Source organism: Gossypium raimondii, chromosome 8 (genome assembly GCF_025698545.1).
Source record: "Gossypium raimondii isolate GPD5lz chromosome 8, ASM2569854v1, whole genome shotgun sequence".
Taxonomy (NCBI): Eukaryota; Viridiplantae; Streptophyta; class Magnoliopsida; order Malvales; family Malvaceae; genus Gossypium; species Gossypium raimondii.
Genome location: NC_068572.1, coordinates 41,919,410 through 41,933,406, shown reverse-complemented (window position 1 = coordinate 41,933,406; position 13,997 = coordinate 41,919,410). Strand labels below are relative to the sequence as shown.

General features: G+C 34.3%; 1 protein-coding gene across 1 annotated transcript; it reads left to right on the top strand.

Moving 5' to 3' along the window:
* Positions 1-1,654: 1,654 nt before the first annotated feature.
* Positions 1,655-12,463, top strand: LOC105791503 (uncharacterized). The gene is made up of 19 exons (XM_012619583.2): positions 1,655-2,309; positions 2,782-2,913; positions 3,673-3,744; positions 4,183-4,253; positions 4,374-4,473; positions 4,569-4,667; positions 5,465-5,591; positions 6,539-6,672; positions 6,757-6,816; positions 7,032-7,267; positions 8,041-8,470; positions 8,979-9,302; positions 9,404-10,006; positions 10,111-10,284; positions 10,499-10,726; positions 10,818-11,101; positions 11,388-11,675; positions 11,929-12,051; positions 12,142-12,463. The coding sequence occupies exons 1-19, from the start codon at positions 2,160-2,162 to the stop codon at positions 12,272-12,274; spliced, it is 3,768 nt and encodes a 1,255-aa protein (XP_012475037.1). The 5' UTR covers positions 1,655-2,159; the 3' UTR covers positions 12,275-12,463.
* Positions 12,464-13,997: the final 1,534 nt, after the last annotated feature.

Here is a 13,997-nt window from a genome sequence, read left to right as displayed (position 1 = left end):
CATCAAACACGTCCTCATCATCTAACCTATCTTTAAATAAACAAAATTAAGAAACCCAACCATTTTCATTATTTGGAAAGATGTCAATAAACATATGCCATTGCTTTCTTCTTGCTTGCAAGCAATGATCCAATGTGCAGAGCATGGCTTTATTTTTTAAACAATAATAATGTTATCTTTAAAAAACTCTATCAAAATCTCTATGATGCCATTACTTCATTTAATCATTTTCTTTTTCTAACTCAGAATTTGATGTGACCTATGCAATTAAAATTTCATTTGAACTGAATTTTTTTTTGGGGTTGTCCTGATACTAAAGGTGTTCACATTTATGATATGCTTGAAAACGTGTGATTCTGTATGAACTCATAGTTATGACGATTTTAAAAACCTTCAATAATTTCAAGTTAAGAGCACTTTCACCGTGATTCCATCATAACGAAAGCAAACAAGGAAAATAATGTTGGAAACAAACAAAATGTACTGAATCACATTAATCAGCTGGATCTAAAAACGGGACAGAGAGGGGAAAAAAGGCATATTCTCTCAACCCAGGTTCTTATCCTGATTCTGCCAATGCCATGCCAACATTGGCAGCATTCCCATTTACCTTTCACCAATTCAATTAAAAAAATGGAAAACTCTATGGGTGGCTGATTCTTTTTCTCCCTCTGGAAACACGAAGTGAGCCAAGAAAAAAAATATATATAAACAAGGGGCTGTCTTTCTTCTACCTTTGCATTTTCCAAGTTATCCAAACGAATAGAAAATATTAGGTGGCAATGGCTAATGGGTTGTTGACTTGTTGGGAATTTCGAGGGAGAGCCAGCGGGTGAAAGAACAAAAAAAAAAAGAATATCCCAACAGCACGCCCCACTCTCTACCTTAATCTCAAATTCGTTTTTAGCAATGAAATAAACCTGGGATCGATAATGTAACTTTTGGATTTGGCTTAATTCTTTTCTTATTCTCATTCATCCTTAAATTTAAAAGCTATTTTTCATTTAAGCTCCTTAATTTAGTATGTATATTCATATTGGTCCTTCAACTTGACAATTAGATTTATTTTAACCCTTGAACTTGAAAATTTTAAAAGTTTAATAATGTAGTACTCGGAGTTTGAAAAATAAAAACTTTTAGATGATGATGTAGTACTATTTTAATAATTGAATCCACGGTTGAATAGATTAGGCTACCAACAGTTCGATTGGCTTAATCGTCAGATAAAAAATAAATAAATAATTAAAAATTCATAAAAATCTAAAAGTATGTATAAAATCGATTTTAAAATTTTTTAGATTTTTCATTATTTATTTAATTATTGTTGATTCGATGGTCGAACCGATCAGACTGGTTGAATCGAGAATTAGTGGTCTAATTTGTACAACCATTGATTCGATTATTAGAACACTGTCACTCTAAAATTGTACCATATCATTATCTAAAAGTTTTTATTTTTCAAACTACATCATCAAATTTTTATATTTTTTAAATTGAATCAAAATGAAACTAATTATCAAATTTAGGGGTAATATGGACCTACTCATTAAGTTTAAGGGCCAAAAATTATATTATACCTTTTTTTTCATCCCAAGTCAGTGAAATGAAATATAATTGATAATTCTCTGAACACACGTCTTTCACGTTGCTACTGTGTTTGGAAGAGGAGAAAAAAAAAAGTAGCATAAAAAGCTCCCTTCTGCTTTCCCTCTGTTCTGTTTTTTGTTGGGTGGTTTGAAGTGGACACATGCACCAATAACTCTTCAGCTACTAACCTTTACTTTCATTTGCCATTGTTTCAAGCTATACAAGCTACATACTTTTTCTTTTGAGGTCATTGGTTCTTTATAAATATATCTCGAAAACAAGGGTTCATTTCCAATCTGTAAAGGGTTGAAGGTGAATTTGGTTTATTCCACTTCCAATATCTCTTCACCCCTTTTCCTTAGCATTGTCTCGAGTGGGAACCTTTTCTTCTGGCATTGGGTTTCTTAAAAGGGTATAGTTGGAATCTTGGGAGGGATTGAAGTGTTTATTTTTCTCTCTTCAGCCTTTGTCTTTGCATTGTCTTGGCAAGTAAAAAGCTGTTTTTCTTTTCCATCAATTTTCTGGTACTGAGTTCCTTAGAAGGAAGGGATTGAAGTGTTGTGAAAGAGAAGATGTCGATCCCAAAGGAGCTAGAGCAAGTTATGAAGCTGAGAGGGGGATCAGTGTTGGGTAAAAAGACCATTCTCAAGAGTGACCATTTCCCTGGATGCCAAAACAAGCGCTTGTCTCCCCAGATCGATGGTGCTCCCAATTACCGTCAGGTTCTTTCCCTTTATAGAGATTTGTTTTGCTGCATTTTAGCTCTAGTATTTATCTTTGGATTACAAGATTTGATGATATCTACTTATTGCTTAAAACAAGATACTATGGAGAATTAATTATGAACTTCGTTTGACCTCATATTGGCTCTCGAGAAGTAATTATGAAATCTGTCACTCAATTTATGCTTCTTGCTTTCTTTCAGTTAACACTTTGATGATCCGTTGTCTCATGTTGGATATTGCTTATACTTACAAAAATTGGGTGGTAATATAGTAGGTGATTTAAGAACTATTAAACTTCATGGTTTGCCATGCCATTAATTTCATCTTAACTTATGCAGAGGCTGCCGTGCTTGCATATTGGAATACCACTTTGAATTGATCACTTATTATTCTATGGCATCGTTTATTTTGTTAAATTTCATATTTTTGAACCTTTTTCATTTGCCTTTTCTTGGTCTGCTGTTAACAGGCGGATTCATTGCGTGTTCATGGTGTTGCTATTCCAACAATTGTTGGAATTCAAAATGTTCTTAAACATATTGGAGCCCAAAAAGATGGGAAGCAAGCACGTGTTCTTTGGATTAGTCTACGGGAGGAACCGGTAAAGCAATATCTTACCAATTGATTTCTGTTGATAAGTGCATAGACTGACTGTTATATGTTCAGTAGACATTTGGGATACTTTAATTGACTACTAAAAGTAAAAACATGATTTATAAAGAAAAAAAAAAAGCTGAAATTTGATTGGGTTTCAGGACTAGTCATGATTTTGAAGATAAGATAATATGAAAGCATAATACAAAGTCACTTACATAGAAAATTTTGAAATCCTAGAACAAAAAATCAATACCCGGAAAATTTTAAAAAAAAAAGAAAGAAAGAAAGAAAAGAAAAGAAATGCAAACAGCCATGACTGAATTGTACCTGGCTGAACCTGCTTCATGTAACAAACAATTATTCTCTGCTGCATTCTCTTGACACCAATTATCATAGTCATAGATACTAGGTCAACAAGTAGATTGCAAAGGTTGCTTGTCATTGTTACTGTTATCTCAAGTCAATTGCCTTCGTTCAGTAAAAAAAACAAAGGATATGTATATTAACGTTAATGAATTAACTTGAAACTATAAGTTCTCTCTCCAAGCACCCATCCTCCAACAAAGAAGAAATTACTTTTGCCAGTAGAGAACTTATCTTGTTACTTGATATGATGATGATAAAATAGAAGTATAATACTTAAATGTAGACCTTCTTGATTTTGGTGTGCATGTTGTTTTACATAAACTCTATATTTTTTCAAAGAGTTTGCAAATTGACAATGTGCCTTTTGTTCTAATTTATATATATTATGCGTAAATAGGTTGTATATATTAACGGACGTCCTTTTGTTCTGCGTGATGTGGAAATGCCGTTCTCGAACCTTGAATATACGGTATGTAAGCTTAAAGAAAATTTTGATCTATTCATCTATTTTTGACTTCTGATTTCTGGTTTTATCACCCTTTTTTATTTTTAATATCATGATCTACTGCATTCTGGAAACTATGATGTAACGTTCTTACTTGATAACTTAGTGTAAGTGTGGTATCAAATGTATTCAACTTTTGGGAGGGTTGAGCAGATGTTGCAAATATAATTTCTAGTTAGGCATTGAGTTTTAGCTGGTTAGTAGTCTGCTTCATTTCTGCTATGCGTGCCTTGAGAGCTTGTGTTTTCTAGTATACCAGTTTCATGTGAGCATATGATGCCCAAATTATTAAGGAGAGTGAAAATACACATATTTTACATTGTGCATGTGCATGCTAAAGGCCTGCTGACATGTACCATTCATCTTTATTGTTAGCTTGATCATAGCCTTTATACTGAACAGGGAATTAACAGGGATAGGGTTGAGCAAATGGAAGCTCGATTAAAGGAAGATATTCTGATGGAAGCTGCAAGGTATTTCCTTTGGTTGCGTAATTTATTTATTCTAATTTGTAGATGTTCCTTTCCTGTGTTTATCAATAGTTCGCCTTCCCTCCATGATAGCAAATTTTATTTGGAAACCTGACATGGCAGATATGGAAATAAGATCCTTGTCACCGATGAACTGCCGGATGGTCAGATGGTGGACCTGTGGGAACGAGTGTCCTGTGATTCTGTGAAGACACCACTAGAGGTATAAGCTTTGGAAATAAGAAAATATGACTGATCTGCCAAAAAATTGAAACATCATGTCAAAACTCATTTGTTTTTGGGATTTTATCGGTATAGGTGTATGAAGAATTGCAACTCAAAGGGTACCTGGTTGACTATGAGCGTGTGCCTATAACAGATGAAAAATCACCGAAGGAGATGGATTTTGATATTCTGGTGAGTTCCATGTCGTTGACCTCCTTCTGCTTGCTGATTTGAGTAAATTGAACTTTTGTTTGCTTTTGGGGTTCATTTACTTTGTTACATACATCCTACTAAATTTCCGCTAATGCATGGACACCCAAATGTCATCACCTCAACTTTTATTTATATAAAAACTTGGGGTAATATGGACAACTCTTCTGATCAGTTTATTTTCTAACTGTGAAGTTTTGTCTTATTTCGGCCCAGTAATACAGTATAACTGCAGCTTATCTTTAATTCAATGGTGGAGGGCTTTTGAGAGATTAAATTTTCTGAGTTTTGCACTTGGGTTGTCTCATTGAAAATCAGAGCATACTATTCCTCACTCTCTGTTTAGCTCAGTGACTTAAATAAAAACAAATTGAATGCTGCAAAACAATTCAAATAGCTAATAAATTTCTAGTTCTTGATGAATTTATTAGATGCTTCTCCTTTTAAGAAAGAAGTAGGATAGTAGGGAGAAGCTTATATACTTTCATGTTTTACATGATATCAGGAATACGGTAACTCAAATTTTGGTTTTAGATTTTTAACTAAAGATCATCATAGAAGTGACTGTATTTGGTGTTTGTGTATTTTTTATATGGAAGCCTTGGATATGACCATGGCGATATTTTTCTGTTTGGCAAAATTCGTGAAAATTGTGACTTCAAAATGATGGTTATATTTAATTTTGCTCATAAGGATACTTGGATATGAAGAAAATGTTGTGGTTTTATTATCATTGAATATATAAGCATTAACATCTGAGCTTTCCTTTCTGTTTCCAGGTTAATAAACTTTCTCAAGCTGATATAAGGACAGAGGTTATTTTTAATTGTCAAATGGGACGAGGAAGAACTACTACTGGCATGGTGATTGCAACATTGGTTTATCTCAATAGAATTGGAGCTTCTGGTAGTGGTGTCTCCTTTTTTTTATGCAATTTTAGTACGAATATGCTACACATTTTCTACTATTTATGTCATCCCTGTTATCAACATAAATATCTTTACATTGCTGTATTGGTATATTCAGATTTTTGTACTTGGAAGTTTCTCATTGCATATGTTTTGTTTGCACTGGTTTTATTATGCCTATGCCGACTTCATAAGAAATATACTAAGACATACTTCACTGATTTAACTCGGCCAAATCCTTGTAACATTTGTGACTGAAATAGATTAGATGTTGGAAAAAAGAAGGGGATTCCTCAACTTTTCTCCCTTTGCATTGGTCAATAAAATCTAACCAGTGTGTAAATTGTCCTTGAATGTGTACAGAGGCAGAAAAGCTTTCAAGAGGGATTTACAAGGGAGCTATCTGATTCAGTTTTTGTTGAATTAAGTTTTTTTTTTTATTTAAAATCTTTTGTTTTCTTCTTTGAGATTCACTTTTGTTAAGAGTTAAAGGTGAGGCTAATTGAGCTTAGGAGCCATAGAGAACCAGAGTATCATAGAGAAAGAGGAGTATGTGATTGACTAATCTGGTATTGTTGACTGGGACCTGAAAAAAGAAAACCTTTATGAGCTATGAAGCTATCTTGTTCTCTATCAAATGGACTGGCATGGAGCTTTGTTTTGTCCTCTGTTAAATAGTCTAGATGAAGCTGCAATAGTGGGACACAGAGTCCTTTTGATCAAAAAAATAAAAATAAAACCTTGCAAGATAATTCTCCAGATTGAAACAGAGGTACTAGGATCTTCTGATTAAATCATTACTAGTTTTGCATCAACTTTGTTATTTGTTATATTCATCAAACTGCTTTATGAACGGCCTTGGAAGATTATTTGACTTGTATGTACTTCATGTTTGTAATGTAGGTTATTCTGCTTTTTTTAATGTTCTTATATCTAATAACTTAGGCATTCCAAGAACCAATTCAATAGGGCGAGTTTCTGAGTCTGGTTCTAATGTCACTGACAATCTGCCCAATTCCAAGGAAGCAATTCGGAGAGGAGAATATACAGTCATAAGAAGCCTGATTCGGGTCCTAGAGGTATTTAATACTACTACATGCTCTTGGTTGATTCTTTAACATTCTATTGGGTCTTTTTTCTTATAAATAGTGACATTCCTTTAGGGTGGTGTTCAAGGGAAAAGACAAGTGGACAAGGTCATTGACAAATGTGCTTCAATGCAGGTATGGCTTTCGAAGTATCCCATTTCATTCAGGTTTAGCTTCCAAGTTACTGCTCTAAAATTAATGGAAGTCTTTGTTTGAGATATAGCTTATATCAAACAAACAATTCCTTCCTTCCTTGATACAAGATTTTTTTGTCTTTATCTGCAAAGCTTATTAAGTTTGATCATAGGTCAATACGACTCACAGATGTGTTGCTTTAAATGCAAGTACAGAACTTAAGAGAAGCGATTGCCACTTATCGTAATAGTATTCTTCGTCAGCCGGATGAGATGAAGAGGGAAGCATCACTTTCATTTTTTATGGAGTACTTGGAGAGATATTACTTTCTTATATGCTTTGCTGTATACATTCATTCAGAGAGAGCAGCTCTCCATTCTAGTTCCTCTAATCATACCAGTTTTGCTGACTGGATGAAGGCAAGGCCAGAGCTATATAGCATTATTCGCAGGTAATGCTATAAATGAAAATCTTAAAAGAAGTTTCCTGTTTTAGTTTCAGGACTTATGCTAAGCCGTCTATGATACCGGTTTTACACTTACAGAAGCAATAAAGATACTAGTATCACTTTTTTATGAATACACTTGAGTGTCATATAGTGAGTCAAATTGAGCAGACATTTTCAGAGTCATGATTGAGAATTGATTAATAGCAATGCATCTGCAGAAGCTGAGCTGCCTGGACAAATAAAATTTGCCTTGTTTTTATCATCAATTACCATTTTATTTTCAGTTATGATAATGTGATAAAGCATTATGAATATTGTGTAGTTGCTCTGATACTTCATGCCATTGCCTTCTAAACTTTCAGTTGGAGCTATTTTAACTACTGCCTGTAGAATAAGTTGCTTTGTTGGTTAAATTGCAAGACTGATTCTAATTCAGCAATTTGATGCTGAATTCATGCGGATTAACCAGCAACAAGTTGCTTCTTCCAGATCCCCCCCCCCCCCTTTTTTTTTCCCTTCTTTCTTCATTCTTCCAGGAACTGTTTTAGTAAAGAAAGGAACCAAGTAGGGTAAAATGCATTTGTAGCAACTGAATATGCTTAAGAAAATGCTGTTGGTTGAATACTAAAATACTAAACTTGACCGGCATTGTTAAAAGTGATTTTCGTATCCTCAATGTAATACTAAATTTGTTTTCAATTCAAATTTAAAAGAAAACTATCCCAAGTATGGTTTTGTCATTGGTGCATTAATTAATCGACAATGTATTGTTTCAGGCTGTTGCGAAGAGATCCAATGCGTGCTCTTGGATATGCAAGTTTGAAGCCGTCTTTGAAAAAGATTGTTGAATCTACTGATGGTCACCCTCATGAAGTGGGTTTAGTTGCTGCTCTCAGAAGTGGTGAGGTTCTTGGGAGCCAGACTGTTCTAAAAAGTGACCATTGTCCTGGTTGTCAAAATGTAAGCTTACCTGAGAGAGTAGAGGGTGCTCCTAATTTCAGAGAGGTTCCTGCGTTTCCAGTTTATGGCGTTGCAAATCCAACAATTGATGGAATTCGATCTGTAATTCGAAGAATTGGCAGCTCCAAAGGTGGTCGTCCAGTTTTTTGGCACAATATGCGGGAAGAACCTGTCATCTACATTAATGGAAAGCCATTTGTTCTCCGTGAGATCGAAAGACCCTATAAGAACATGTTGGAATACTCGGTAAATTATGTTTAACTACAAAAACATCTTGGAATACATGGAAAATTGTTTATTCTTGCTATATGTGATCAAATTTTGTTAGATCTATGTGGAGGAGCTTTGGGGTTAGGCACATATGAAGTAGAAAGGACACTGGTGCAGGCACTAACTTATTGCATTTATGTGTCATCATGAGATAGCAGAGATGTATGCTTTTTAATCCAAAAGGTGGTAAAATCATATGGACCTTCCTATTACTTCCTAGTGGGCATCTGGAACATGCCATTAAGGAATTAAACTGGACCATGCTCCTAGAATGGACAAAACTGAAAGTTTGCTAGGAATATAATCATTTGATCGTCAGAAATTGATTTGAATAATGGTACTTATACCTAAAGCAAACATGGTTTTCTCCAAAAGAGTACCTCTTTCTTTGTTCTGTGCAGATTGTTTTTGAATCCCCCCTGCCCCAAGTACTTTGGAAGAAAAGGGCCACTTCTAACTGGAGTCTTAATTGATCTGCTTTCAGGGAATTGATCGTGAGAGAGTGGAGAGAATGGAAGCTCGATTGAAGGAAGATATCCTTCGAGAAGCTGAACGCTATGATGGTGCTATAATGGTCATTCATGAGACAGATGATGGGCAAATATTTGATGCTTGGGAACATGTCAACTCTGATTCTTTACAAACTCCACTTGAGGTTTTTAAATGCTTAGAGGATGATGGTTTTCCCATTAAGTATGCACGTGTGCCCATTACTGATGGCAAAGCTCCCAAAAGTTCTGACTTTGATATTCTAGCTGCAAACATTGCTTCTGCTTCAAAGGATACTGCTTTTATATTCAATTGCCAGGTATTTCATTGTTTGAATGGATTTGCAGGTGCTTATTAAGTTTTTCTGTTTGCTTCTTTGCCCTGCTTTCCTAAATGTGATTGTTCCCTCTCTTTTTGTAGATGGGAAGAGGGAGGACAACTACTGGTGCTGTAATAGCTTGCCTTGTTAAGCTTCGTATTAGTTACGGGAGACCGATTAAAGTCCTGCTTGATGAGGTGAAGCATGAACAGCCAGATGGAAGCTCTTCAAGTGGTGAAGAAAGTGAAAGTAATGCCACTAGATTTACCTCTAGCACTGTTGAAGTAAGAACTAGAAATGAGCAAGGCTATGCATTTGGCATAGATGATATCCTATTGCTGTGGAAGATAACAAGATTATTCGATAATGGGGTGGAGTGCCGTGAGGCCTTAGATGCAATTATTGATAGATGTTCAGCACTCCAGAACATACGACAAGCAGTTCTACAGTACCGGAAGGTATTCAACCAACAGCATGTTGAACCAAGGGTGAGGAGAGTAGCACTGAACCGTGGAGCTGAGTACTTGGAGCGGTACTTCCGTTTAATTGCTTTTTCTGCATATCTTGGAAGTGAAGCATTTGATGGGTTTTGTGGACAAGGAGAATGCTTGATGACATTTAAGAGTTGGTTGCATCAAAGACCAGAGGTCCAGGCAATGAAATGGAGTATTAGATTAAGGCCTGGGCGATTTTTTAATGTCCCTGTAAATCTTCTTCACTGTCTAGAATCAAGTCAAAGGCTTAATGAATTCATTGTTTAATATCATTGATTATGCCTGTATAACTGATTTTGGTTTTCTGCATGCAGGAGGAGTTGAGAGCGCCACATGAATCCCAACATGGTGATGCTGTGATGGAGGCCATTGTGAAGGCACGTAACGGTTCTGTTTTAGGAAAAGGTTCTATACTTAAAATGTACTTCTTTCCTGGTCAGATAACTTCCAGCCGCATCCAAATTCATGGTGCACCTCATGTTTTTAAGGTATGCTCAAAAGAAAGAGACTTTCTTGAGACTGGTATGCCTTAGGCTGTCTAATTGTTTAGGTCATTATAGCATTGGGTATAGTAGATTTCTAGGTGTTAGTGATGTACACAACAAACATGCATGTTCTTGGTTCTAAGTTATATAAGATAATAAAATTTATTAAACATTTGCAAAGTCCTTATGTTCTATCCCTTTGAACCTATTTGTACAGGTCAATGGATACCCTGTTTATAGCATGGCAACTCCAACAATTATTGGTGCTAAAGAGATGCTAGCATATCTTGGTGCCAAGTCCAATGCAAGAGTTGCTGGTCAGAAAGTGGTAATAACTGATCTGAGGGAGGAGGCGGTTGTTTACATTCATGGCACACCATTTGTACTGAGGGAGTTAAATAAGCCTGTTGATACCCTAAAGCATGTTGGAATTACTGGCCCTGTGGTATGTCATCATGAATGATGTTTACTGTTTATTGTAAATTATTTAACACCAATTACTTAAGCCAATTCCTTGCATTGTGATCATTATGCAGGTGGAAAACATGGAGGCACGACTAAAGGAAGATATATTGTCTGAGGTTAGACAGTCTGGTGGCCGAATGCTTTTACATCGTGAAGAATATTGCCCATCTTCAAATCAGTCCAGTGTTGTAGGGTACTGGGAAAACATCTTTCCTGATGATGTGAAGACACCTGCTGAAGTTTATGCTGCTCTAAAAGATGAGGGTTATAATATAGCATATAGAAGGATACCTTTAACTAGAGAGAGAGAGGCTTTAGCTTCTGACGTGGATGAAATCCAGAACTGTCGAGATGAGTAAGTATCAGTTTATCTAGCTAGTGCTTCTTTCATTTTCTGCAGTTATTCTTACAGTGGCTTCACCATTGTAGTTTTTTTTACAATATTCACCAATGTAGTTATAAATAGCCAACAACATCCAGTTTTTTTTTTTGTCAAGACTAGATTTGTTTACATCAGGACAACTTTAGTCATTATGAAACCAAGCATTTGAAAAAATAGGATTATTTTCTTGATTGCTATTGCTTGAGTGGTTCCTTTGAATTTAATCATTGTTGAGAAGCTGCAATAATGTCTTCTACAGGTCCTCAGCATGTTACCTTTACGTATCGCACACCGGATTTGGAGGGGTTGCATACACAATGGCAATTATCTGCTGCAGACTTGATGCCGAGGTGAACTTTGGGACATCCAGCGTCACACAAACAATGGTTAATGGAGATCCATATTCTACACCTGAAGAAAGCTTGCCATCCTGGACTTCTGAAGAAGAAGCGCGAAGGATGGGTGATTACCGTGACATACTAAGCCTTACTAGAGTTCTCATGCATGGTCCCAAAAGCAAAGCAGATGTTGATATCATTATTGAAAGGTCTGCCTCATATCTTTTCCCCCTTTATTTAGCTTTAATATAAATTGAAATGAAGTTTTTCTTCTCACCATATTACAACAATACCGGCAGTATGCATAAATAAAGTTAGTGAGTCAGATGGTCCTTCGAGGTAAAATGATGGATCCAGTTTAACAAGCCTCTCCTGTTGCTTGTTTGATTTTTATTTAATTTCATTTTGCTACATTATTTCCCTCTTTGATGGTGCTGAGAGTTAGTTCCAATTCTTGTGAAGGTGTGCTGGTGCAGGGCATATACGAGATGATATCCTTCACTATAGTAAGGAACTTGAGGAAGTCCCGGATGATGATGATGAGCACCGAGCATACCTCATGGATATGGGTATTAAAGCTTTAAGGTTAGTGTTTGCATAGTTGCATCTAAGCAATAGGATTTTACTGCCTTCATCAAGTGGTTTGCCAATTAATATTTGCTATCTTTATTGCAGGCGTTACTTTTTCCTCGTAACATTCCGGTCATACCTATATTGCAAGTCTCCAACAGAGACAAAATTCACATCTTGGATGGATGCAAGGCCAGAACTTGGACATCTTTGTAATAATCTTAGAATTGATAAATAATTTGGCATACCATAGTTGCCTTCAAAATGTCAAATGTATATTTGTATTTATGTATGCATGTATGTATGTAGACTGTATAGGTCTCAATGCCTATGAATTATTGCCCTATCCAGTGTTTACCATCTTCACCGGTGTATGATTGATTGCTTTTTATATGAATATGATGAGGGTTAGTAATTTGATGAGAAACTTCATCACTGGGACCTTTGAATTAGGGGACTTAGCAGGTTAGAGACTCATTGGATCGTAAGGTAAATCACCGAGAGTGTGCACTTTGCATCATCTTTGTGAAACTTGAAAATGATCCCTATAACTTCCTACTACTGTTTTTGATCCTTGAAAAGTAACAAGGCCGTCCACCTCTTTGATTTTTCTAAAAAAAAAAAATCATATCTTTTAACCATATCTTTTAAGGTTAAAATTTCTATCAATTAAGAGCATGTTTGGTTCGCTGTATTGGAGTAGAGGCGTAATGGAATAGAGGCGTAATAGCAATTCAATTGTTTGATTGAATGTAATGGAATAGAGGTGTAATATAATTCTTGTGAATGGAGGTGTAATAGCATAAGGGAAAAAACTAAAATAACTAGAATACCCTTAGTAGAAATTTGTTTAGGTAAATGATTATTGTTATTGTTATTAAATTTTAATAAGATTATTAATATCAATAATAAATAATTTAATCATATTTTAACATAATTATTATTAAAAATATTTTAATTAAAATATATAGTTTAATAAAATTTTAAATAATCAATATTCTTATATAAATTTACTAAAATCATAATATATGATACTATAAAATATAATTTAACATAATTATTATTAAATATATTTTAATTAAAATATATAATTTAATAAAATTCTTAATAACCAATATTCTTATATAAATTTACTAAAATCATAATATATGATCTTGTAAAATATAATTTAACATAATTATTATTAAAAATATTTTAATTAAAATATATAATTTAATAAAATTCTTAATAATCAATATTCTTATATAAATTTACTAAAATCATAATATATGATACTATAAAATATAATTTAACATAATTATTATTAAAATATTTTAATTAAAATATATAATTTAATAAAATTCTTAATAATCAATATTCTTATATAAATTTACTAAAACCATAATATATGATACTATAAAATATAATTTAACATAATTATTATTAAATATATTTTAATTAAAATATATAATTTAATAAAATTCTTAATAATCAATATTCTTAATAACCAATATTCTTATAACAAAAATTCAAAGAAATTTCCGACGGCTAAAATGTTAAGACTACAATTGTGACAAAAGCATTACATGTTAGATCAGTAAACCATATAATAAAAGTATTGGCATATCAAACACTGCCTAAACCATGGAAAAATGACAAAAAAAGTAATTGATTCCAAAGTATCTTAACAAAACAACTACCACAGGCAAATGCAAAGATGGGAAACCCCCAGTTGGGAATGAGAAGTCATTGCTTGTGCATCCTCCATTTGCAATGTATTGTTTGGAGCTTGTTGATATACTTGAACCAACAATAGGACCATTTCCCATGGCTTTGGTTGAGTCCACGTTCATGTTACATACTTTTTTGACTTTCTTCTCTTGTACCTTTACAAGTTTGAAATGACATTAGAAATACCCAACAGATGACAAGGTTAAATTTGTAGATTTGCTATGTTGTCGCTTTTGGGATATTGATATTCC

Coding starts and splice junctions, on each gene's coding strand:
- LOC105791503 (XM_012619583.2), top strand. CDS start 2,160: ATGTCGATCCCAAAGGAGCTAGAGCAAGTTATGAAGCTGAGAGGGGGA. Junction 4,474..4,568: donor CTGTGAAGACACCACTAGAG/GTATAAGCTTTG, acceptor TTATCGGTATAG/GTGTATGAAGAATTGCAACT. Junction 11,102..11,387: donor ATCCAGAACTGTCGAGATGA/GTAAGTATCAGT, acceptor TGTCTTCTACAG/GTCCTCAGCATGTTACCTTT.